At 37.8% G+C, this 25,899-nt stretch overlaps 1 protein-coding gene and 1 long non-coding RNA gene across 10 annotated transcripts in view; one reads left to right on the plus strand and one right to left on the minus strand.

Annotated features, from left to right (window-relative positions):
* Window positions 1–25,899, minus strand: part of PLCH1 (phospholipase C eta 1) — a 203,727-nt gene that overhangs the window by 50,069 nt on the left and 127,759 nt on the right. For all 6 annotated transcript variants that reach the window (XM_049099691.1, XM_049099696.1, XM_049099695.1 and 3 more), the window contains 3 exons: window positions 19,101–19,230; window positions 15,436–15,606; window positions 2,739–2,832 (listed from right to left, as the gene is read on the minus strand). In XM_049099691.1, the coding sequence (XP_048955648.1) occupies window positions 2,739–2,832; window positions 15,436–15,606; window positions 19,101–19,230 (395 nt within the window). The remainder of the gene's footprint in view (window positions 1–2,738; window positions 2,833–15,435; window positions 15,607–19,100; window positions 19,231–25,899) is intronic.
* The window catches only part of LOC125753399 (uncharacterized), a 28,664-nt gene that overhangs the window by 327 nt on the left and 2,438 nt on the right, over window positions 1–25,899 (plus strand). Inside the window, exons 2-4 of one of the 4 annotated variants that reach the window (XR_007405121.1) lie at window positions 18,403–18,670; window positions 18,919–18,967; window positions 19,134–19,269. This is a non-coding gene — a long non-coding RNA (uncharacterized LOC125753399). Of the gene's footprint in view, window positions 1–18,402; window positions 18,671–18,918; window positions 18,968–19,076; window positions 19,270–25,899 lie in introns of those variants that run through there. The other 3 variants (XR_007405120.1, XR_007405123.1, XR_007405122.1) reach the window with 3 other exon arrangements.

The raw sequence follows: 25,899 nt of genomic DNA on the forward strand, positions 1-25,899 counted from the left end.
AGAGACAACAGAGATTAAAGTATGTTCGTAGCCACCAGCTTACTTATGCTCAGGACAGCTACTGCGAGGAATACTAAAGCGATGAGATTTGCCTCAGGTCAAACTGTGTCAACAATTTGAAATATGACTGGAGAACAGCAGTTTAAACATAACCTACAGAAAAATAAGTCGACTTTTCAAGAGTTTTGATTGAGTGAGGGAGAGGGCTTACTGCAAAGCCACTCAGGAATTAACTGAGCTCCAGCTATGATCAGCCAGCGTGAGCTAGTGGGTGACTGAGGCAATGTTAAAGCCATAGTGACACAAAGTGCTACACTGATCAACCAGCCACTATACGTGATTAATTTAAAAAACAGTATTGGGGGATCCCTGGGTGGCGCAGCGGTTTGGTGCCTGCCTTTGGCCCAGGGCGCGATCCTGGAGACCCGGGATCGAATCCCACGTCGGGCTCCCAGTGTATGGAGCCTGCTTCTCCCTCTGCCTATGTCTCTGCCTCTCTCTCTCTCTCTCTCTCTGTGACTATAATAAATAAATAAAGAATTTAAAAAAATAAAATTAAATTAAATTAAATTAAAAAAAAAAACAGTATTGTTAGTGCCATAGCTGGTCAAAAGTTAGGCACAGCCTAAATGTGAGTGTCATCGTTTGGCTACGAAATTGGTTTGGGAATTTGCTGCTAAGGGCTGGCAACTTTTTATGACTTTAAAATAGTGTTTAAAAAATAAATAAAATAGTGTTTACAGGGCAGCCCCGGTGGCTCGGCGGTTTAGCACCACCTTCAGCCCAGGATGTGGTCCTGGAGACCCCAGGATCGAGTCCCGCGTCAGGCTCCCTGCATGGAATGGAGCCTGCTTCTCCCTCTGCCTGTGTCTCTGCCTCTGTGTGTGTGTGTGTGTGTCTCATGAATAAATAAATAAAATCTTTTTTAAAAAAATAAAAAATAAATAAATAAATAGTGTTTACAGATTATGCAGAAATACAGAGAACAAGCTAACAGTTGCAAAAGGGGAAAGAACGAAGGGGGATGGGCAAAATGGGTGAAGACAAGGAGGAGGTCCGGGCTCCCAGTTACGGAATGAACAAGTCACAGGAATAAAAGGCACAGCACAGGGACTACAGTCGATAATATTGTAATAGCGATGTGACAAGACAGACAGTAGCTACAGTTGTGAGCACAGCATAACGTACAAACTTGTCAAATCACTAAGCGGTGCACCCAAAACCAATTTAACAGTGTGTATCAGCTGGACTCAGATAAAGAAATAAACAAATACATATTATGTAGAAAACACGATCCGTTTTCTACAGTTTTGCAAAACAGAATACCGGAGTAGAAGAGGCATTCGTTAATAGAGGAATAAATACAGGAGTGACCCACAAGTACCTACGACTTGTTTCAAGTCTTCAAGAATCATGTGGTAAAGCTGTATCTGTAAATATCCTCTAAGACTCTGGAGAATTTCTTCATGCCTATCCGTATTTCCACAATGTAGAAATCATGTTTAATTCCATTTGCAGGGTCGGGGGGAGAAGGGCCACCAAGGAAAACATTTATTTCTTAGTAAAGGCCCAAATTAGTTTATCTTTTCTAGTTCTTTTAAAAATGGTTCTTATTGATATAAATTTTAAATTATTCCTTTCTTTTAATTACCTCCACCCCAGGAAGTAAACAGGTGGCATCAAAACCCTCTTGTCCACACTAAGCCTGAAAGAAGAGGGAGGAATAGAAGGCCAACAATCTAAAATAGTAAGAAGACCATGGCTTTGGATGCTCTTGAGGACAATGGGGTGCCTCAGTTTTCTTCCATGAAGATTGTTGGTTCTGACTCAGACTTGATCTCTTCTTGGATACCAGCCTGCTGTTTATTTTCCCACATATTTTAAATATATATAACTTACACATACATGTAGCTATATTCACATTCATGTGTAAGATCCTCGAAGCTAGATTCTAAGTACATAACAGTGGGCAAATTACTTAATGTCTTTGAGAGCCTCACTTTCCTCAACTATATAATGAAATAGTTGTATTAACAAAATTTGTGGTTCCAACAACCTCTCCACTGCTACCAGCTAGGTAAAAGAAAAGTTCTTTGCAAATATTTTTAAAGAGACATGTACTTTCAAGTCGCTAGTGTCACGGATCAGTTATTTTAAGATCAAATTTCCTTTTTGAAATTACCAGGTTGAAGTCTTCCAAAATGAGCCATTTGAGAAAAGTCTAAATATTTCTTGACATCTATCATATACATGGTGGGATCAAGCTGACTTGGAGTGGAAAATGCATATCATCATTACAAAACGAAGAGAAATAGCAATGTCATGGCATCTGTTTTGTAGAAAGATAAGACTGTATTGTGAGTTTTATTTGAATCATCTGTAATCCATGAACATTTCTGGATTTTTTTTCTACAAATTTTGCTAGAATGTAATTTAGTACTAACTGCATTGAGAAACAAGAAATTAAGAATATTGGTTATTTTAAGGGAGGCAGACCATAAGAGACTCTTAACTACAGGGAACAAACTGAGGGTTGCTGGATGGGAGAGGGCCAGGGGGATGGGGCAATTGGGTGATGGACATTAAGGCAGGCACATGATGTAATGAGCCCTGGGTGTTGTATGCAACAGATGAATCACTAAACTTTACCCCCAAAACTAACAATACACTTTATGTGAACTAAAAAAATTTTAAATAAATCTTGAAAGGAAAAGAAAAAGGAACATTAGTTATTTTACCTTCTATGCCAAGAACATTTTTTGCCTTATTTTCTTCTGAAACTTCAAATTTTCTTACGATGTCAAGACAATAGTCTGTTGTCACATTACTCATCTAAACGAAACAGAACATTAGTAGAGCACCTGCAATTTCATGAGATACTTTCCTCTGCTAAAAAGGGCACACTTTTTAAGCATCCCTGATACAGTGCAAAGTGGTTAAATGAGCAATGTTTGAGATTACTGGTGTCATAGCAACTTTGGAAAATGATCATCTCAATCTTCCCATGTTATCTTTCAGATTTAATCCGTAAAGACATCCCTTCAGGTACTAGACAAATGTACTCTATGAAGCAAAATTAATAAAATTAAACCAATAATCAATGCAAACCCACTGCCAAAATCTACTTATCGAAAGCTAATAGCAATCTGCAAGTTAATGTTTTCTACACAAACACTAAAATTTGCCAATCATAAATATATAGAGAAAAAAATGATTCCCTACCAAAACAGAATGCTCTAGGTAAATCCACACATGTGTGTAGATCTATAGATCTTCCCACTGAATCACATGAGCAAGGTGCCATGATGATTCAAGATCCCAAAGGTTAGCAAGAGAAAGTGAAACCAGAAAGCTAGGTGAAGCACCCTAGCCTAACAAAGAACTCTGGAGCTAAGGGCTTGTGCTCAAATCAGCAAGCTTATATTATTATTAGTGGGATCTTGAACGAGTCACTTACCTTCTCTGTGGCTATCAGGTAGTTGTGAGAATTAAATGAATTACTATCAACATGTGACATCACAAAGGCAGTGCATGCTATTACGAGTTGTTCTCAAGGTTGCCGCATGAACATTACATACTTAGTGTCACTGGGAAACGCAAACTCTTCGGGAATAATTTCTTTAATTAAATAGCAACATGTAGGATGTGATGGTTTGATCAAAATTCCTTTGAGCTCCAAGGTCTAACAGTGACATTTAAAAATACTAATAAATAGTGATAGAGGAAGCTAATCCTGTGAGCCCGTATTTCATATTTCAATGCTGTTTCTCAAATATTCTATTATCTCTTAGGTTCAATATTTATGTTTTAGTGAAATCTAATTTTTCTAAACTGTCATTTAATGGCATTTAAATCTTCTGCAAGGGAACAAAAGCTCTGTTATTCAGTATTTTTTTGTCTGCTAGAAAGAACATAGAATGCTTTTTTCCCCCAAACTAGCCACACAATGGTTGATGCATCTGTTGAGTAAACTTTACAATCCTTACTACACTCAGAGGCTTATATTATCATATAGCATCAGAAAATACCATAGAATAAGTGAAATCATGCTACCTATAAGAACTCTGTTGCCCTACTCAGGCTTTGAGCAGGTCATTAATTTGTCTACTATATACTAGAGAGACTTACCACATGCAATCTAAAAAACAAATAATTTCCCACAAAATAAAAAGAGCCAAATTGATAACAACAACAACAAAATCCATGTGCCATAGGAAGCCTGAGTTTACACTGCAATTATTTGGTTTATAAGGCTCTTTGTTCAGAGACGTAGGGGCCTTGTCCCGAACAAGGACAGGAGCCCCTGAGATCTAAAAAACAAATAACAAAACACTGTCATCCTGGGATAGAACTAACTGGAGATGAGCGAGAACATGTTACTAGTTCAAGATACAAAGCAGAATGTGTTAACAAAAAGCAACCTACTTGGGAAATATTCAGTAAATTGGCAAAAAATATCAGTAGATGTTCTAGGAAGCTCACAATTTTCTGGGCACCACATAAAAATAAATGGGGGACGGGCACCCGGCTGGCTCAGTCTGTAGCACATCTGACTCTTGATCTCAGAGTCATGAATTCAAGCCCCATGTTGGGTGTGGAGCCTATTAAAAAAAGAAAGAAAGGAGGGACGCCTGGGTGGCTCAGTGTTTGAGCATCTGCCTTCAGCTCAGGGAGTGATCCTGGGGTCCCGGGATTGAGTCCTGCATCAGGTTCCCCCCATGAGCCTGCTGCTCCCTCTGCCTGTGTCTCTGCCTCTCTCTCTCTGTGTCTCTCACTGAAGATAGATGAAATCTTAAAAAAAAAAAAAAAAAGGAAAGAAAAAAGAGGTAAAAGGGGAAATAATCTATTTTCCACCCAAATTCTTATTTTTATTTTTTTTAACTTTTATTTATTTATGATAGTCACACAGAGAGAGAGAGAGAGAGAGAGGCAGAGACACAGGCAGAGGGAGAAGCAGGCTCCATGCACCGGGAGCCCGACGTGGGACTCGATCCCGGGTCTCCAGGATCGCGCCCTGGGTCAAAGACAGGCACCAAACCGCTGCGCCACCCAGGGATCCCCCCAAATTCAAATATTAAGGATTAACTCCGTGAAATACAGGAAAATCTCATAATCATGAGAAATAAAATATACAGTTCATTCAGCTTCCATGCGTCCTCCATCCCTTGGCCTACTTTATTAACCTTCTAATGGCAAAATCCTACATTTCATAATTGAATGTTTCAGATCTTACTTTAAAAATTATTGTGAGATTTTACTATATGAATGAAGGTTCAACATAGGTTATTGCTCTTTATGGTTCCTTTCCCCTTTGTTTTGTGACATAGCTAATAGGGTGAAATAGAAAACAATTTCTCTCTACTCCTATTTCTCATGGAGCTCATTTAAAAGTTGTTGTTTTTTTTTTTTTTTTTTTTTTTTGCTGTCAATATCTGAACCATTTGCTGTTTCCAACACAGAGAACTGTTCTTTCTGTACCAGGCAATTGGTGATAAAAGAGCTTTAAAAAAAACTGAATATAATAATGATGCTTTACATTTATATAATGCACTAAATGCTGTGCAGTTTATAAAGAGCCTTTGCACACAAAACCTTACATAGTTCTTACAACAAGTAAATTGTTCTTGCAAACTTGGCATTTTAATCCCCATTTTAAAATATGAAAATTGATGTTAGGAAAGGTTTATTATCTCAAAGTCATAAAACCAATAGAAGGCAGGACCCAGGATCAAATTTCAACCCTCTGACTTCAAATCCAAAGCCTTTTCTTTTACACTACGCCTATCTTCTAGGAGTTTTCTTTTATTTGTACTGAAAACTTGAAATTGTTTTTTCAAGATAGCTAAAACTCCTAAATCTTAACTTCTTAACTTTTGAGATGTTTTAAACTCTCAAGTTAGTTATTATAGCTCGACTTCTTTGATTATTCAGGTTGGACTCCATCCTCTTTTCCTTGTTTGCTACAATACTTACTTTCATTCAAAAAAGACTAACCGGCCCTCATATCAAAGGTCAATCCACTTCAGACGAACTAGTAGAAGTCAAAGTCATAGATCTCCACATAACACACTAGTATTCGGATACTGACTTTTCATCCCCAGACTTCTTGTAAGTTGTCTGGCAAAGCTTTGACAGTGAGTGGGAATTTCAAGACAACGTCAGAAGTAAAATAATTCTATTTCTTATAGCTGTGATTCCCAAAGCACACCAAACACAAAAATCATAATATAATTTGCAGAATTTTCATATTGCTAAATTCTTTTCAATTCATTTTTTATCAAAGTAGTATATTCTTAATTAAGAAAGTCAAAACTAAGATGCTTATGATTGGAAACAGAATTCCTTCCCTCTCTTTTTTAAAAGATTTTATTTATTCATTTGAGACAGAGACACACAGAGAACATAAGCAGGGAGAGGGGCAAAGGGAGGAGAAACCGGACCCCAACCCCCCTGCTGAGCAGGGAGCCCGACATGGGGCTCGACATGAGGCTGGATCCCAGGATCCTGGTTTCATGACCTGAGCCAAATCCAGACACCTAAACCAACTAGCCGCCCAGGCACCCCAGAATTCCCCCTTCTATACTGAGAACCACTCTCCAAAAAAAATAATGTCAATATTTCGAGATACTTCCATTGGAAGGAGTCTTTATATTCCTAATTATTATGTTAATGATGCTATTTTTTGTTTTTATACATTGTAAGCATTATGTCTTGACTTTTTTATTGTGTTAAAGATTTAGCCCATCTGGGCCCGCAAACTTTCTCCCTCTCCCCCTCCACCCAGGTTAGCTATGTCTTACTTTTTATTAAATTACTATTCAGTGTTGAATTATTCTGATTGTGCGAATATTCAACACTGAGTCTACAGTATGATGACTGTGTTTCTTATAAAATGTTTTTTTTCCAATCTATTAGTGCAACTCCTACCTGTTTGGTTAATTTCTAGTGTCCTCTCATAAATTTTTCCCAGTGACTCTAAAATGGCCTCTCAGTCACCAAAGGCAACAAATAACCCATGAACTCCAATTTTTTATCCCATATCAAGGTCATCCTTCCTCCAGGACGGTGGGATTCCAACACTTGGTTCAGCTTCTGTTCTGACTTCACCCTGTCACGCTCCTCAGAGAATGCCTGGGAAGTAAATTATTTATTTGTTGCATGTGTTTTCGTCTTCTTCCATGTGTCAGGTAGAACATTCTAGGTCAAAAATCGTTGTTCCTGTGTTTTTGATTTGCAGAGTTGCTGTTGAGAAGTCTGATGCCATACTGATTCCAAACCTCACAGGAGCTGGTTTTGCTTGTTATTGGTCAATGGTTCCCCCCCGCCTCTTTCTTTATGTAAACATTTAGAGTTTCACTTTATCCTTGGCATTGTGAAATTTCAGTATGATTTGTCTCTGTATGGAGAGAGAGAACCTGTGCAAGGGGCAGGGAGGGGCAGAGGTGGGGATGCAGAGGATCTTGCAGTCTCCTTGCTGAGCACTGAGCCCGCCTGGGGCTGGATCTCACAACCCTGAGGTCATGATCTATGCCAAAATCAGGTCTGATGCTTAACTGACTGAGGCACTCAGGTGTCCCTCTGTAGATCTTTATATATTCACTGCACTTGACACTCAGTGGCCCTGCCAATCTAAAGAATTCTAACTTTCCATGCTAATCATTTTTGTATTATTTATAATTTCCCCCCTTATATATTTTTTTTATCTTTTTCTGTAACTCTGATTATTCAGAGTGGACCTTTGGATCAATCCACTAATTTCCTTATCTTTTCTATTTTCCATTTCTTTGTTCTGTTTTACAGGCAATCTTCCCACTTTATCATCTAAGCCATGTATTGAATTTAATTCTCTGCTCTTTTCTGCCTCTGAACCGTCTTTTGCCAGAGCACATTGCTCTGGCTTCGTGGCTACAATTTTGTGTTTCATCACTCTGATAGATTAATGGCAGTTTTAAAAATTTCTTTGTCCCTGCATTGCCTCTATTCTCTCCAAGTTTCTTGATGTTATTTGTTTACCTTGGTCTCTGTATTTTTATAATAGAGGAGTTCCTCAAACATGCGGTAAACTTGCCTATTTAAAATCCATTTTTTAAATTAGCTGTTTAAAAATGTATTTAAGACCAAGTCAGTAATAGATTAGTTGGAAGCTCTGCATTCATGAGCAGAGCTGATTGACTGGTGGGCTTCACTGTAAAATTCCCTGGCTGTCCTATTTTACTAGATGCCTGATATAAATATCTTCAGGTTTGGGGTTTTTTTCTTGGGGTTAGCTAGTACATTCATTTCCTAGGGCTGCTGTTAACAAATTGCCACAAACTTAGAAATTCATTCTCTCACAGTTCTAGAGACCAGAAGTCCAAATTTCAGGTGTTGGCAGAGTCGGTTCCCTCTGGAGACTGTGAAGGACCATCTGCTCCACGCCTCTCTCCTTGCATCCGGCGGCTGCTGGCAAACCTTGGCATCGGGCTTCGTAAGCACAGGCTCTGCCTCCACGGCCACCTATGGTGCATCTAGGTCTTCTTTTCTGCCACTTATAAGAGCGCTCACTCATCATTAGATTTAGGGTCTACCCTAAATTTCAATTATCTCATCTCAACATCCTTAACTTTAATTACATCTACAAAGACCTTATTTCCAAATAAGGTCACACTCAAGGTAGTGGGAGTTAGGACTTGGGCATATCCTCGGGGGCCACTATCCAACCCACTATAACTTGTAACATTCTCCTATTTCCTATTTGTAATGTCCCCTACAGAAACCGAGAGCAGAGTATTAGAAGAGGCTTGTGGTTCTCCCACTTTAATACACAGATGTTCACTTTGTCCTTGCACTCACTACCCATTTCTCTGAAATAAGACACCCAAGGTTTAGAAGCTTAAAACAATGACTACTTTTTTTCTTTAATCACATTTATGCAGGATGGCAAGTGGGACTGAGTTTGGCTAGACAGTTATTTTGCCTTTCTCACCTGGGGGTTATTCAAGTGACTATAGGCACCCAGTCCCGACTCCAGTTGAGTGGTCTACGATGGCCTTGCTCACATGTCTGTGGTTGGTGCTGGCTGTTGGTCCTGGGCCTCCTTCTCTGAGTGGTCTCTCATCCCCAAAAATGCTAACCCAGTTTCCTCATGTGGTAGTTGCACAGTTCCAATAGGGCCGGTGTGGAATCATCAAGCTCCCGGAGGCTCCTTGTTCATCATTTGTGCCACAATCTATCAGCCAAACAAATCCTGAAGCCAGCCCAGATTCAAGGGGCAGGAAAAGAGAGTCCACTTCTTGATGGGAGGAGAGGGAAAGTCACATTGCCAAGGGGCATGCATACAGGAATGGGGGAATTACTACAGCCATCCTCACAGACCATCTACCATGACCCCCGCGTTTCCAGTACTCAGATGTGCCCGGGATGCCTCGGGCTAGACCCTTCTGGGTCATCCTTCACCAGTTTGGACTTTCACGGCTATGCCAGGATGGAGGAGGGACAGTTGCACTGCTGCGTGCGGTAGGACAGAGGATCTAGAACCCTACTTCCAACCAATGCTTGTGTTTTTCACCCCTCCTCATCTCCTATTTTCAAGAGCATCATGTGACTTCAATTCTCAAGCTTTTCTGGTGTTTACCTGGGTGAATGGAGTTGCTTTGTGTTTCTTGCCTTGCGGGCTTGAATTTCAGTGCTCTTGGGTCTCCTTTGGGTCAGACAAATTTCACGGTTTTGTTGTTCCTGTCTCTTCCCCTGTTGTCTTTCTCCTTGCAGTTTTGCGCAGAAGAAAAAAAAGGCTTTTTTCTGTTTTTTGGGGTAATTTCAGAAGGAAGTGGAGAAGCATCTCTAAATGAATGGTCCTTCAGTTATCAACTGAATAAGTAACAATTTACCTCTCCAAAATGGCTACCTCTAACCCATCCTAAAATTAAACCTCATATTTCAAAGCATTTCAATGTATGACTATTTCACAGAAAATGTCATTTGGGAACTATATTCAAGGCAGGAAAAATATTATAAGATGTAATTACTCTGAAAAGTCTCTCAATTGCTTTAACTGTGAATAATTAAGTAAATGAAACAGAAACTCAGGAAGGACTCTGAAAGGAATGCTTTTATGATGAGGAAAATGCTTTTTTAAAGAAAGATAAAGCTACGCTAGCACCAAAAGGGGTAGTTCTAAACAAAGAAGAATTTATAATTATTTCTCATTGAGAGATAAGGTTAGAATGACCATGACTCTCACCAAATCATTCTGGAGTCAGTAAAGGATAATGAAGAGAGATGGTACAAGTGACACTGGTAACTGATGGGAAGAATTAAGGAATATTTTAGCAGAAAGAACAAAGACATAAAAGGGGTAACTGTTAGAAGCATCACAATGAGATAACGTATAGATCTATGTCAGATAAACACGGCAATAATAAGACCAAGGCCCCCTAGCATGAGATCAGTAAAGCCCCGAAAATTCCCCTGGAATTAACCATCCATATGCATATTTCAGATGAAAGTGCTGCATAAACAGAAGTCTGCTTTTGATTTATCCATGGAAGTGTAGCCTTTGCACTCGGTAAACAGCAAGGTGGTTTTTCAGACTGCAAGGATGCTTCAATAATCCTGCCTTCACTTACTGTCTCCTCAAAAAGGAAACAAAAGGACAGAAAGAAAGTAGAGGCTTGTTAAGAAAGGCTGTCAGGGGGGAAGGGGGAATGAAATCCAATTATCGCTCCTGAACCAAAACTCTGAAAAGCACTGAACACAAAACACATTCTGCTCCAGTGCCAGGAAATGGATAGTAAATCTGGAGGAGACACAGATTGCTTTTTTGGCAAACACGAGGGGACAAATGAAACCAAAACACCTCAACCAGACCTAGTACTTTGGAATCACAGACTAGTGGGTGTCGGTGATCTTTATTTGTGGTTGCAAGGAAGTAGTGAGAGAGAAATGTCAGCAAGCTGGTTTCTTCGTAACTGGCACTTCTTCATGGATATGAAAGAGAGAATTTCCCTTAGCACATCATTTTAAAAATGATGATGTTTTAAAAATAAAAGACTTAAATCATACAGCAGTTAGACCTGTCAAAGGTATGAATTCAGGTTTCAAAGAGCTTCAGTGAAACAAAAATCTGGCCCGTGGGCCAATATTTGATTTCACATAATCTCTGACAACATATGTGACCAGTAACATATGAAATGATATTTCATTTCACAACTGAGTAAATCCATAAAAAGTTGAATACTCTGGTGTCTACACCAATCATATGCCATCAGAAACGAATGAATTACTGCCATATGAATCGTCAAATTGCCTCCAATTTGTTCCATTGTGAAAATCCCCTTTTAAAACTCAAAATCCCACAAAACTCTTAACTAGTGACTCTCTTGCCGCACATTTAGATTGTGCCCAATTTTTCTCTATTTTAAAGAATGCTGAAATGCAAAACTTCATATGCTTTTTTTTTTTATGTATACAATTATTTCCTCACAATGAACTACCAGAAGTAAAACTGACTGGTCAAAGTCTTATAAATCATATAAAGTTTGATAATTAAACTATCCCAAAGAAAGATTATACCATTCCACAACTTCAACAGAAATGTAAGAAAATGGACACCATGTCTGATAGTATTTATTTTATATATTTTTTGAAATTTTATTTATTTACTCATGAGAGACACAGAGAGAGAGGCAGAGACACAGGCAGAGGGAGAAGCAGGCTCTATGCAGGGAGCCTGACACAGAACTCGATCCCAGGTCCCCAGGATCACACCCTGGGTTGAAGGCAGGTGCAAAATTGCTGAGCCACCCAGGGGTCCCTGATAGTATTTTTTTTTAATAATTTAGTAGATGAAAAATGGTCTTTTCATTTTATTTCATATATTCGAATCACTAAATAAGGGTGAACTTTTCAATAGGTTTATTGACTTTTTATGAAATTATTTGTTTCAAATGTTCTGCCCATGTTTCTATTGGGTACTCATTCAGTAGTGTGCGACAGCACTTTCCATATTAAGGAATTTCACTGTTTCTCCCTTTGTATGTTACAAATATTTTCCTAGTTTGTGCTAGACATCAATTTTACGGTGTTCAATAAATTGAACCACATATAAACTTAAAAGTTTCAAGACACTGATATTTTCCTTTATGGGTTATGCGTCTTGATGTATGATAATGGTTTAAAAACTTCTTTCAGATTATGCCCATATGTAGCCTCAAGCTAATTGAGCAAATTAAACTGGATACAGGTAATCGCCTGCCAGGGGCATATGTCATAGAACACTGGCTTCTGTTTTCCCCAACAAAAATTTCCTGGTTGAATGTCAATATAACCAAAACACATGCCCCTTAGCAAGTGACATCCACTATTGCTATTCAAATGGGCTGGGTTAATTTCACGTGTCCAAATGAATTTGAAGTCAGTAGATTTAAATATTGTACTTTTAATTTGTCATATTAATGCGATGCTTCTGAACATCTGTCAAAGAGCCTTCACATTCATCATTACAATCAATGTTCAATTTGACACTGTGAGATTGTAAAAGCAGATATCAGCTTCCTTTTATAAAGTAGGAAACAAAGGCTCGGAAACAGTAATAAATGACCTGCCCAAGATTCTCCAACCAATAAAGCCTGTAGGCTGTGGGTTGTAGGTCTTCTGGGCCCCTGGTCTAATGTTTTTTCTACTGTGTTGGAGGAGTTCTCCAGGTGAGAGTGGAAAAGTAGTTACAAAAACAGAGAACGGAGGAGTAGAGATGTATGTAGTCGGGCATATTTTCTGCAAGGGGAAAAAAAATTCTTCTAGTACTCCGTCCCCATGTTCTACTTGTGTTATAGGAACTTTGTTAATGGAGAATTTCTGCCTTTAACAAATTAGCAAACTAATCAAAACAACTGATTTTGATAGAAACATTTTGCTCACACTCCTTAAGAAAGAGACACCAATGGGCAGCCCCGGTGGCTCAGCGGTTTAGCGCCGCCTGCAGCCCAGGGTGTGATCCTGGAGACCCGGGATCGAGTCCCACATCAGGCTCCCTGCATGGAGCCTGCTTCACCCTCTGCCTGTGTCTCTGCCTCTCTCTCTCTCTCTCTCTGTGTCTCTCATGAATAAATAAATAAAATCTTAAAAAAAAAAAAAAAGACACCAAAACCTATCAAATCTGAATCTGTTATTCCTTAAATATATGTGACTGTGGAATGGGGAAAGTAAATCATGACCAAATCTAGTGTATCTTTTCCTGACACCAACCAGGTTTTCGATTCTCCAACACTAACTGGGTGTCCAGCAATGCAATTTAGTTCTGACACTAACTACCTGGAGTTAGGATTAGACCCCTCAGCTTAAGTTTTCAGTCCTATGGACCGTTCCACATCAGATTCTAGTTGCAAATGCACTGTTCAGGCTACCCCCGTTTCTGCTTGGCCTACTACAAATTTAGGGGTCTGTCAAAGAAAAAACAGACAATGGAGCACCTGGGTGGCTCAGTCAGTTCAGTGTCTGCCTCTTGGTTTTGGCTCAGGTCATGGGTCCCGAGATCTCACGGGTCCTGAGATCCAGCCTTGCATCAGGCTCCACACTCAGCAGGGAGTCTGCTTAAAGATTCTCTCCCTCTGTCCCATCCCTTACTTGCATATGCACACAGAGGCCTATTCTCTCTCTCAAATGAATAAACAAATCTTTAAAAAAGGAAAAGAGAAAAAGAAAAATTAGACCTAGAGAACATTTAAAGCAATAAAAACAGATTTTAATCAGTAACTATTTAATCAGTAATAGTAGGGGGAAAGGGGACTCATCAGTATATAGTACTGGTTCAGTTCCAAATACAGGGTGGACAAGGGGGATTTATGCGCAAGGAGCAGGGTTGGGGCCAGTGGAGGAAACATCAGGGAGGCTAAACCTACCTAACGGAGTTCTTGCTGAAGGAAAAAAAGAGTGACCAGATATCACCTGGGAGATGGTGAAAAATAAGGAATGTTCTCAGATATTAAGGTGATCAAGTATCAGAGATGCAGGTTTCGGTTAAAGGGACTTAGCAGGATTCTAGCTACAGCTGGACTCTTGAGGACAAAACCCAACATCAAGATCTAGTCACAAAAAAAGGACTCAGAAGAGCCTGCCTAGAGTTTAGTCAAGGAGAAAGCCTCTGTAGGTCCCCATGATTCACTAGAATGACTCACAGAACTCAGAAAATTGCTTTATTTACTAGGACTAGTTTACTACAAAGTAGACAACTCATGAACAGCCAAATGAAGAAATGTACAGGGCAAGTATGTGGGAAGGTATTCAGAGCTTCCATCCCTCTCAGGGCACACACCTTCCCCTTCCCAGTATGTCCATTTAGCTTCCCCAACCCAGAAGCTCTCCGAACCTCATGGTGTAGGGGCTTTGGTAGAGGTCCCATTACACAGGCATGATTGATTAAATCGTTCCTGCCATTTGTGACATCTTTAAAACCTAGAGGAAATTATGCTACGTGAAGTGACAAAGACAAATCCTGCACGATCTTGCTGATAAATGGAACCTAAAAAAGTCAAAAATCATAAAAGCAGAGTAGAGTGTTGGTTGCCATGGACTGGGGGGAGGGTGGAGGCAGGGGGGATGTTGGTCAAAGAATGCAAAGGTTTAATTATGCGGGATGAATATGTTCTGGAGATCTACTGTACAGCACGGTGACCATAGTCAATAATATTGTGTTATATGCTTGAAATTTGCTAAGAGAGTTGATCTCAAGTGTTCTCATGACACACAAACAAAAAATCATAACTATGTGAGGTGATAGGTATGTTAATTAGCTTGAGTAATCATTTTACAATGTATACATTGTTTCAAAACCACATATTGTACACCTTACGCACATAAAATTTTAGTCAAATATAAATAAAGCTAAAAAATTTTCACTTATTCTGTTAGCAAGAAACAGAGTTTAAGGCAATATTATAAAAAAGCAAGTATGAGAAGACTAGCCTTGTTGACCACAATTCAAACCATACAGTACGAAAATTAAAAGGTCTTATTTTAAATATATTTAGGGGTTCTCTTTGCTAATCAGGACTTAATTAGTCTCCTGATATGATCAAATGTCAATTTCCCATCAGAATTATCAATGAATTTACTCTATTGCTAGTTAAGAATTATGTCATAGTTAATAGCTACCTATATTATTAGTGTAAAGAAAACATAACCTCCTATCTAAAATGAAACACATAAGTTAACATCCATTACTTTGTGGAAAAATGTGCAGACCCATATTCAACATATTTAAGTTAATTATGTTAAGTGTTCAATTTATCACTCCCTCATAAAAGCTGCTAGAAACACATTGTAAATAATTCATAAATAAGATTTTTTTTGTGGAATTGTGATATTTACTCCTCTGTCCTAAAAATAGGCCTATACCCAACAGAAGCCTGTATATTCGAAAGCATTTTTAAATAAAACTTTAATTCCACAATCTAATGATACCTTTTGCTCCACCTTCAAAAACTGAGCCAGTTCTTCCAGAGTTAGGTGATCTTTCTTGTCACTGTAGTTCAAGAGCAACAAATAAAGGTCCCGTCTCAATGACATCATTTTGTAAAAAACACAAAATTCTTCAAATGTCAAAGTTCCCTGATTCTCATCTGTATCTGCTTCCTGAAAGAGGCATAGAAAAACCAAGGCAGTATGAGAGTTTGAAAAAGGAAATTCAGTACTGAGAAAATCATATTTACTATAAAAAGGCTAGAACACAGTTCACAAATGGTACACACATTCTTTTTAAGCACACGTGAGTTGATTTAAATTAACTATTATTAGGCCACAAAACAAGTTTCGTGTTATAAAGAATCAACCTTATAAAAACCAATTTCTCTGATCAACCACAGTAAATTTATAAACCAACAAAGAAAGCTTTAAAAAAAAAAAGTCTGAAAACACCATAATACATTTCTAAATAGGAAATGAAACAGAAGTGACATCCATATTAAAATTTGTGTCATTTAGTTAAAGCAGTAATTAGAAGGAAACGGAAATTGCAATTTATTAGAAAGCAAGGTAGACTGAAAACGGGTAAGATAAAAATTCAACTCAAAAGCTAGAAAAAATTAAGCTAAAGAAAATATACAGAAATAAATTATAAACAGAAGCAAAAAGCAGTGAAATAGAAAACAAACAGATATACCATCAAAGGGTGAGCAATTAAACCGAAAGCTGATCTTTTGAAGAAACTACTGAAAAAGAAATGTTGGACAAGATGAATCATGAACAAAAGGGAAAAAAAAAGATATTTAACACAGTATGAAAATACCAGTCTCTAACCAGTTTCTGAACTGTAATTCAATCAAATATAATTTTTAAATATAACAATCTCTCTTCAGTATAGGTAGCTTATTACTCTTAAAGCCATCAGGATCATTGGTACCTCCTTGTTTTCCCTCCATAGAAGTATGAAAAATCCATTTGGACTGATTTCTCGTTGAAATCATTTGTTTCTAGCAATTATTGAGCAAGAATCTTTCAACATGGATTTTCCTTCTGACTGGTTGAATTTTTCAGAAAACCCTAAAACTGCTGGGGATATGTAACGAGCAACCAATCCATTTCCACGATCTTCATTTTAAGTGAACACAGTTGTAACTGAACCAAAACTGACTGGGAATGAATGGCTTCTTGAAATGCGTGGGTTTTGTGACATATATTCAGCTGTTATGGGGTTTTAAGCATAGCTTTGAAAGTCAACGTGCTCATAAAAAAATGTATATTTAAAAACTCTGCTAACCTTCAAATAATTATGAGCACACGCTTTAACCAATATTTCAATCATACATAATTTGGTTGTGGAGCCTTCTGTCCTCTTAAAGGTAGAAGGAGAATGGTCTATAGAATATCCACATTTTTGGTGTGTGAGATGCTTGTTTGTGGAGTCACTCACTGCATCTTAAGCTGGGTCTAACCTTCAAATTTCTGCCATAACTTTGTTTCAAAATATCTAACCCTGGATACAGAGAAGAAGCATTTTTCAAGATTTCTTTATAAATGCCTGAATAGCTATGAGCAGAGAACTCTGACATTTAAATTTTTTTTTTTAATTTTTTATTTATTTATGATAGTCACAGAGAGACAGAGAGAGAGAGGCAGAGACATAGGCAGAGGGAGAAGCAGGCTCCATGCACCAGGAGCCTGATGTGGGATTCGATCCCGGGTCTCCAGGATCGCGCCCTGGGCCAAAGGCAGGCGCCAAACCGCTGCGCCACCCAGGGATCCCGAACTCTGACATTTAAACAATAGCATCTAAAGTCTTCAAAAGTAGCTAACCAGACTTAAAAGATTAACAAACTTTAGTTGAATCTTGCTCTGCAACAGAAAAAAAAAACAAAGAAAATTCTAGGCAGGCTTCAATGTCTGCACCAGCAAATCAGCCAGAAGAAGGATGTTCCTGAAATAATACTAATAAGACCTTTGGCCCTATCACTCCTGTCAAGAGCATTTACACAACCCTGCTGGGTACCAGGCCTAGAGTGGAAATGTTCTTCAGCAGGTCCTACTGCTTATCCAGTCACTTCTGGCTTGATAAGTCTTTAAACCTAGGGCCACAAAAAGAGACCCCTCATGTTTTCTTAAAACTTGTCTGAAGGATTTACTTTGAACGCATAAGACATTTGACACAAACATCTCCTGGTTGGCAAAATGCTTAGTGCATTAGAAATAAAAGGTGTCTGAAGGGGGAAAAATCCAGACATATCGAACTTCCAAAAAGTACCCCCACATCATTATTTTTGTAGGCAGAGACTTTGCCTTCCTCTTTAAGCTTGGCCTCTCTGACTTAATCAGCAGCTTTAAATGCGCAATGAGCATTTTCTATGGAAAGGAACAGCTGGGAGTGTGGGGCTCACAAGAGGGTAAAGGTGAGATGTCACAGGGAGTGCCAGGAATGTGGCAAAGCCTTCCATATAGTTGAAAGACAGTTTGCTCTACTTGTGACAACACATTTCCCCCCCAAAGTCCCTCACTCCATCTCTGGGTTCCTTCTCCAGCATATGCCTTCCTCTTCTCTCCTTTCTCTTATGCTGCTCTCCAGTGCAATGTGACCAAGCTCCTCTCATTGCAAACCATGTCCATCTAAGAGCTTCCCAAGGACAGGGCCACCGTAAGAGGTCACAGAACGGAACCAGCCTCCACCTTGAAAGCCATTATGGCAACTCATCCTTCATGTCGTTTCTGCCCTTACCACCTCTAAGAACAAATGGTTAGAAAACAAAAGAGGCACAAAACATTAACTGTCATAAAATATCACACCCTCTGCTTATTTTTACATGTACGAAATACCAGCCGATCACTTAGAATAGAAAATTATTGCAAAACATGGATTGTGCATATGACTTATGTCCAAATAAGAGCACTTCCTAAATTAATATATTAGCAATTACTCATAATCTAACATTGTCTTGGCAGTCACTTAACGGAGCTCACTTCTGCCCCTTGGAAGGAGGACTACTAGATACAACCCCAGCTGGGTGCCACAGGGGAACTTCGGGCCCAAGGATTTTCCTCAAGGGCTGACCAACAGGGAAAGAGCATCTCATCTAATACCAACAGGCAGTTGGAGAACTTCTGGACAGCTCCCTAAATCATAGGAGTGAGTAATACAGCAGCACGTGTAAGCATCATGGATTCTAAATCTTAAACTCCTCTGAAATGAAACAGAGCCTCTTGAAGACCAGTAAGTACTGTTTTCTCATGTCACCTCGTCTTTATTCTAATCCTCACAAGAGCTCTGTGAGGTAGGCACATGAGATGTGATCACTCCCTCGAAGGGGCCTTGATCGAGTTCACTCCATTACCTAAATGCCAGGTAACGCGCTTATAATTACCCTCTGAAAACAGCAACAATTAAAAAAAAAAAAGTTTAGGAAGTGAAATTATGGATATATGTTAAGTTTATGAAATTGTTTTTTTTCCCCCTTCAAGAAACAAAATGCCTCTTTTCATCAAAGGAAAACAAAACAATACAGAACAGGTAAGATCAACTTTCAATGAAACAAAATAGCCTTTGAAACACCCCCAAGTACAACAATAACCTCCAATGTGTTGTTGTTGTTTTTTTCCAATGTGTATTTTACATAAAGTCCAACTCAACTGTGAAAACGTACCTGAAACATTTGTCTGACTTTTCTTCGGGGCAGATTGACATTTAACTTGTGCATCAGTTGGTGTATCTCTTCAATATTCAATAAGCCATCACCGTTCTTATCAGCCTCCTCAAAGGTCTGCTTCACCCACATGAAGAAAGGTCAAGAAAAACACTTTTTTCATCAAAATAAAAACAGCTCTCTCACAGAATACTCACAAAGAGGTTTACCACGAACATGGGACTTGAGAAGAAATTTTTTGAGGAGGCCCTGCCTGCAACCACAGGCTCGTGAGCTGCCAGTAGTGACAACCACCGCCAGGGGAACGAGCACTTGTACGTCATTCCCTTCACTTTGAAATGAGTCAAACCGTGTTCTCCTGAGAGCTTCTTTAACCCACACGTTCTTATCCAGTCCATTAAGGAATATGATGTGATGAAACTCCAAATATTTACGCCTTATTTTCTTTCTCCATGACCTTCCATTTAGTATATTTTTACCTCCACAACACCCCACACTAGACAATTTTTTCAGTTCCCTTTGCTTGGCCCACTCCTACCTTTAGAAACTTAGACTGTCTAGTTCAATCTCCTTATTGTCCATGAGAATATATAGCCAGAGGAGAAGGGGAAATCTGTTTAGGATAAATTAGTAAGAGATCCAGATTTTTGCCAACCTGGTCTAGGACTCGACTCGTATACAGAAGGCCTCTCTCTCTAGACTATGTTCATCTTCCTATTACTAGTCTTGAGGTTCTTACCTATTAGCACCAAACTTCTAACTCCAGGGCAAGCCTGTATGATATTAGGTGGCTGAGGGTAGGAAGCTGAGTTTAGATACAAAAGATTTACATCATGTGAACTGAGGTTTTAAAAAATCCTCAGGGGGAATGACTCTTGGGTTGCTCTGCATAGTAAGGAAGCAGAATAAATGGTAACCAGTGGGTGAACTGAAATTTTTTTAAGAATGGATGATTCATAGTTGTTGGGGGTAAATCACAGAAGGCAAGAATCATGTGTATGTTTAGAAAACCAAACTGAGCTTCAAAATTTGAAGGCAGATGAAGAATCAAGAAACAATGGTGGTGGAAGAAACCAGAAAATCAAAAAAGGGAAAGGCATAGGTTTAAAACCAACAAATAGGAGGATGGGAGTAGGTGACAGAAAAGGGTAAAGGGTTAATATTTCCTTATCAAGAAGATGATGTCAGACTAATGTCCAAAGTCAAAATATTAACAGTCTTCCCAGGGGTAGCACAGCTACACATTTCTTAGGTGATTCAAATTATGATTGTAGGAGACTATACCTCAGGAAGTAAAAACAACCAGAAAGTCTTATTTCTTCTAATTTTATATAGATAGGTCATTTTCATACAGTAAATACCTTGTTTCACATTTTGTTCCCTTTATAATATTTGAAAATGACCAGCCTCATTCTTTCTAATTCAATTTCTCCTCAGGTAGGAGCTCATTATACATGATACCTGGAAGTTAAGTGACCCAGGATGAGGGTAAAAATAATTGAAGAATCAAAAGAGTGAAACATTTGAGCCAATTACTAGTATCTGATTCTCATTTTTTTCTGTTTTCTGGGCACACAGTGCCCATCCCTGTCTATTTCTTTTGACTGTGGACACTGCTCTGTACCCAACAATGTACTTTGCCAGAGTTCAAAGAAGTGATGAAATGAGTTCAATAGTGATAATACTCTCATCCGTGGGATCCCTGGGTGGCTCAGCGGTTGAGCTCCTGTCTTGGGCCCAGGGCGTGATCCTGGAGACCCAGGATCAGGTCCCATGTCGGGCTCCCTACATGGAGCCTGCTTCTCCCTCTGCCAGTGTCTCTGCCTCTCTGTGTGTCTCTCATGAATAAATAAATAAAATCTTTTAAAAAAAGAAACCTTTAAAAAAAAAATACTCTCATCCGTTTATTTTATACTTTTTTACCAAAGCCTCTCAAAGACTTCTCCAGAGAAGAGGCAAAGACAAGCAAACCCTAAGTATGAGTATTTTGCTGATATAAACCCTAAGGGTGGGCCTGTGTCTGCAAGACCTTCCGTGTCAACGCACAAGCTGGCCTTGACAATTGGTTTAGGGGATATGGAACTAGTACGGCATAAACAGAAGTAGAAGCAGACCTAGTGCTGATTCCTTGTTGACCTGGCCCTGTGACAAGGGGTCACTTATGTCACTTCTTGGGCCTTCCATTTCTTCATCTATAATGTCAGTGAACACAACTAAATGACCTTGACGCCCCTTCCAACTCTAAGATTCAATGAAAGGAAAAAGCATTCTCTTCCAGTAATAGTACACATGGTATACGATACAATTACAGGTAAAAGTATTCTGATACCTTAAAGCTATTCTTCATAATTAAGATATGAATGCCCATGAAAGCTCTATATTAGTGACTTGCATCATTATACAGGACAAGTTTGAGAAACTATCATTCTGTAAAGAAAAACTGGGAGAGTAAAACACAAAACAAAACAAAACAAAAAAACTGGGAGAGTAAAAACTGAATGACAAGTTATGGCCTAGAAATTTCTATCAAAAACTATAGGAAAATGTAAAGCATTGAATGGTATTTTCTGTAGAGGTGGGCAAACTTTTTCTGGAAAAGGCTTCATAGTAAATACTTTAGGGTTTGTAAGCCATTAGGTCTCAGTTCCAACTATTCGATTCTACTCCTATGACACAAAAGTGGCTATGGGCAACACACAAATTAATTGGCATGGTTATATTTCAATAAAGTTGTATTATGGACATTGAAATTTGAATTTCATGTAATTTTCATAATTTCACAAAATTCCTCTTCTTTTGATTTTTTTCAACCATTGAAAACCAATTCCTAGTGTAGGAGCACATAGGAAAAGGGTAATGGAAAAAAGAAAAAGAAAAAGAAAAAGAAAAAGGGTGATGGGCCAGATATGCCTTACAGGCCACAGTGTGCAGGATTCATGATTTATAGGGAAGATGTAGTAAACCTTTGGTTCACAACATCCGTAAGGGACTGCCTAAAATCTTCTAGGGGTAATAATTTCCCTTGTAGGTTCAAGAGATAAGGTGGGAAATCATGGAGGAGAACAGACTGATGGAAAAAAAACACTGAGGCTTACAGGCTGGGGCCACTGAGATTCCAGACTTTATCTGAGTAGGAAAGCAAAAAATTTGTCAGTCCTTACCTCTCTTTAGCAATAAAAAAAGTAGCTATTATTTTAAGTGCTTAATATGTATTTAATAACAGTGTTCTAAGTACTTTGTGTATATCAACTCATTTGATCTTCACACAGCTACATAAGGCACACACTATGATTAATATCATCACCAGGTGACAAAGACTCTGAGGAGAAAGAGTTTAAGTGACTTAACCAAAGTTACACGGTACAGGCCAGAATTGGGGGCTGAATGCCAGGCAGTGCAATGCCAGTCTGAGTCTGTAAACACATTATATTGCTTGTAATAGATAGAAGTACTGCATCTAACTCCAAGGAACATAGCCCTATTGCAGAAATAACTTGAATTACATTTTACACTGGATGGATTTGCTTTTCATACAGCCTCTTAAGATTCATTATGCTCAGTATTAATTCACAGTGGAAAGTTTCAGACCTATTTGAAATGTAATAATAATGAACATCCCAAAGCTGTTCAACTAATGTAATTAATGTGTATGCTCAATCAAGGATGTTTTTCTGTTATTAAAATATTACCTAAAACCCTATCAAATTCTGAAAAATCTGTATGGAGAATCATTCCCTGATTCAACATAACTTTCCTTATTTTTGACATCAGCTTCTTTTTTATTATTTATTAATTTCCTCTTTCCTTTTCTCTCCTTACTGACACAAGCATCAACTGTTTCTATATTTCTTATAAAATTGTTCCCTGTGCAGTTCTGGGGTTTACTTGCTTTCCAGATAGCATATTTTCAGAATATGAAATCCCTCAGCTGTCAACCTGGTTAATTCAAACATGAAAACTTTCTACTGCCAGTGAACATGGACAAACAAAATCAGGTTCAAAAAGCTATTGAGCTAGGCTGGTGTAAATTCAAATTAGAATATTATAACTGTAGGATGTTAAATGTAATCCCCAGGGTAGCCATAGAGAAAACAGCTATAAAATATACATAAAAGGACATGAGAAAGGAATTTAAAATTCCTCTACAAAAAAAAAATCAACTAAACAAAAAACGTAATGCAAGAAACAAGAGACATCAAAGCTATAAGGCATATAGAAAGCAAATAGCACAATGACAGAAACCCCTTCTTATCAGTAAGCACTTTAAATATAAACGGATTAAACTCTCCAATCAAAAGACAGAGATTGGCAGAATGGATAAAAACACATGACCCAACTAGAAGAGATTCAATTAAGATCCCAAAACCCCAAACAGGTTGAGAGTGAAATGATGGAAAAAGATATTCCATGCAAATAAGCAGAAGAGAACAGAGGTGGCTCTCCAAATATCAGATAAAATAAACTTTAAATTAAAAAAAAAATTCTTAAAAGATAAATAAGGACATATTATATTGATAAAAGGTTCAAAGATATAACAATTATACCTCTGATGGGAAATGTATTCAGTTCTACATAATAGTTGGAGAATTCAATACCTTACTCAAAGTATGGATAGAACAACCAGATAGAAGATAAGGAAATAGAGAATGTAAACAACACAATAAACCAATTAGGTCTAACAGACATGAACAGAACATTCTAACCAACGACAACAGCATACACATTCTTCTCAAGTGCACATGGAACATTTTCCAGATAGATCATATTTTAGGCCATAAATTAAGTCTCCAATTTTAAAACAGATCTCATTCAAAGTATCTTCTTTTCCCACCACATGATGACGTTAACAGCCAATAACCAGGAAAACTAGAAAATTCACAAATTTTAAAAATTAGACAACACACTTTTAAACAACCAATGAATCAAAAAAGAAACCATAAAGGAATTAGAAAACACTTAAAGACAAATGAAAATGAAACACAACATACTAAAATTTATACAGTGAGAGCAGTGCTAATGGGGAAATTTCCAGCTAATACACCTGAAGCTAATGTAACATTGCATGTCAACCATACTGTCATTAAAAATAATTTTTTAAATAACAACTAAAAATAAAATTTAAGAAAGATCTCAAAATAGCCATCTACTTTACAACTTAAGGAACTAGAAAAAGAAAAACTAAATCCAAAGTTAGCAGAAAAGGAAGAAAATTAGAAAGATTAAAGAGCAATGAAACAGAGATAGAAAAAAGAAAAACAACAGGGAAAAATCAATGAAACCCAAAGTAGGTTCTTTGAAAAGATCAACAATATTAACAAACCTTTAGCTAGCTGGACTAACAAAAAAAAGTGAAAGGATTTAAATTACTAAGATCCGAAACAAAAGTGAGGATATCACTACCAATTTTACAGAAATAAAAAAGGATTATAGAAGAGTACTATAAACAATTGCATGCTAACAAACTGCATAATCTAAATGAAATGGACAAATCCTAGAAACACAAAACCTACAGAGACTAAATAACAAAGGAAACAAAATGTGAACAGATCTGTAACCAGTAAGGAGCTTAAATCAGTAACCAAAAATCTCTTAACAAAGGAAACTCGGTATTTAATACTTGAACTTGATAGCTCCACTGAATTCTACCAAACATTAAAAGAACTAACACCAATCCTTCTCAAAAAATTGAAGAGGAAGGGACATCCCCTAACCCATTCTATGTGGCCAGCATTACTCTGATACCAAATCCAAAGATACCACAAGAAAAAAAATACAGACCAATAAACAGCATAAAAGTCCTCAACAAGATGCTCGCAAACAAAAATTCAGTAGTATATTAAAAGAATTATACACCGTGACCAAGTGGAATTTATTCCTGGAATATACAGATGGTTCAACATATGAGAATAGATCAATGCAATATACCACATCAACATAATGAAGGAAAAAAACCACATGATCATTTCAATTGATGCATAAAAGCATTTGAAAAAATTCAACAACTTTTCATGATAAAAACACACAAAGCAATAGGAATAAAAGAAAACTACTTCAACATAATAAAACTCACATATGAAAAGAACAGTAAATATCATATTCAACAGTGAAAGACTGAAAGGTTTTCCTCTATAATCAGGAACAAGGAAAGCAAGGATGCCAGCTTTCACCACTTTTATTCAACACAACTAAGTTTTAGAGCAACTAGGAAGGAAGGGAGGAGGGAATGAGGAAAAGTAGGATGGAAGGAAAGAAAGAAGGGAGGAAGGAAGGAAGGAAGGGAGGGAGGGAGGAAGGAAGAAAGGAAGGGCCATTTAATTTAGAAATATAATTATCTACATACAGATGATATGATCTTATATACAGAAAACCTTAAAGACTCCATAAAAAGCTGTTAGAATAAATGAATTCAGCAAAGTCGTAGAACACAAAGTCAACACACAAAAACTAGCTGTATTTCTATATATGAACATTAACAATTTGAGAAGGAATTACAAAAACAATTCCATTTACAATTGAATCAAAGTAATAAAATACTTAGGAATAAAGGAAGCCAAAAAACTTGCACAATGAAAACTACAAAACGTTGTTGAAAGAAATTTAAAAAGACACAACTAAATGAAAACACATCCCACATTCATGGTTTGGAAGACAATTTAGTTAAAATGTCAGTACTATCCAAAGCAATCTACAGATTCAATACAATTTCTATCCAAGTCCTAATGACGCTTTCTTTAGAAATAGAAAAATCCATCCTAAATTCATATGGAATATCAAGAAACTCTACATAGCCAAAACATCT

The sequence above is a fragment of the Canis lupus genome, chromosome 23 (genome assembly GCF_003254725.2).
Source record: "Canis lupus dingo isolate Sandy chromosome 23, ASM325472v2, whole genome shotgun sequence".
Classification (NCBI taxonomy): domain Eukaryota; kingdom Metazoa; phylum Chordata; class Mammalia; order Carnivora; family Canidae; genus Canis; species Canis lupus.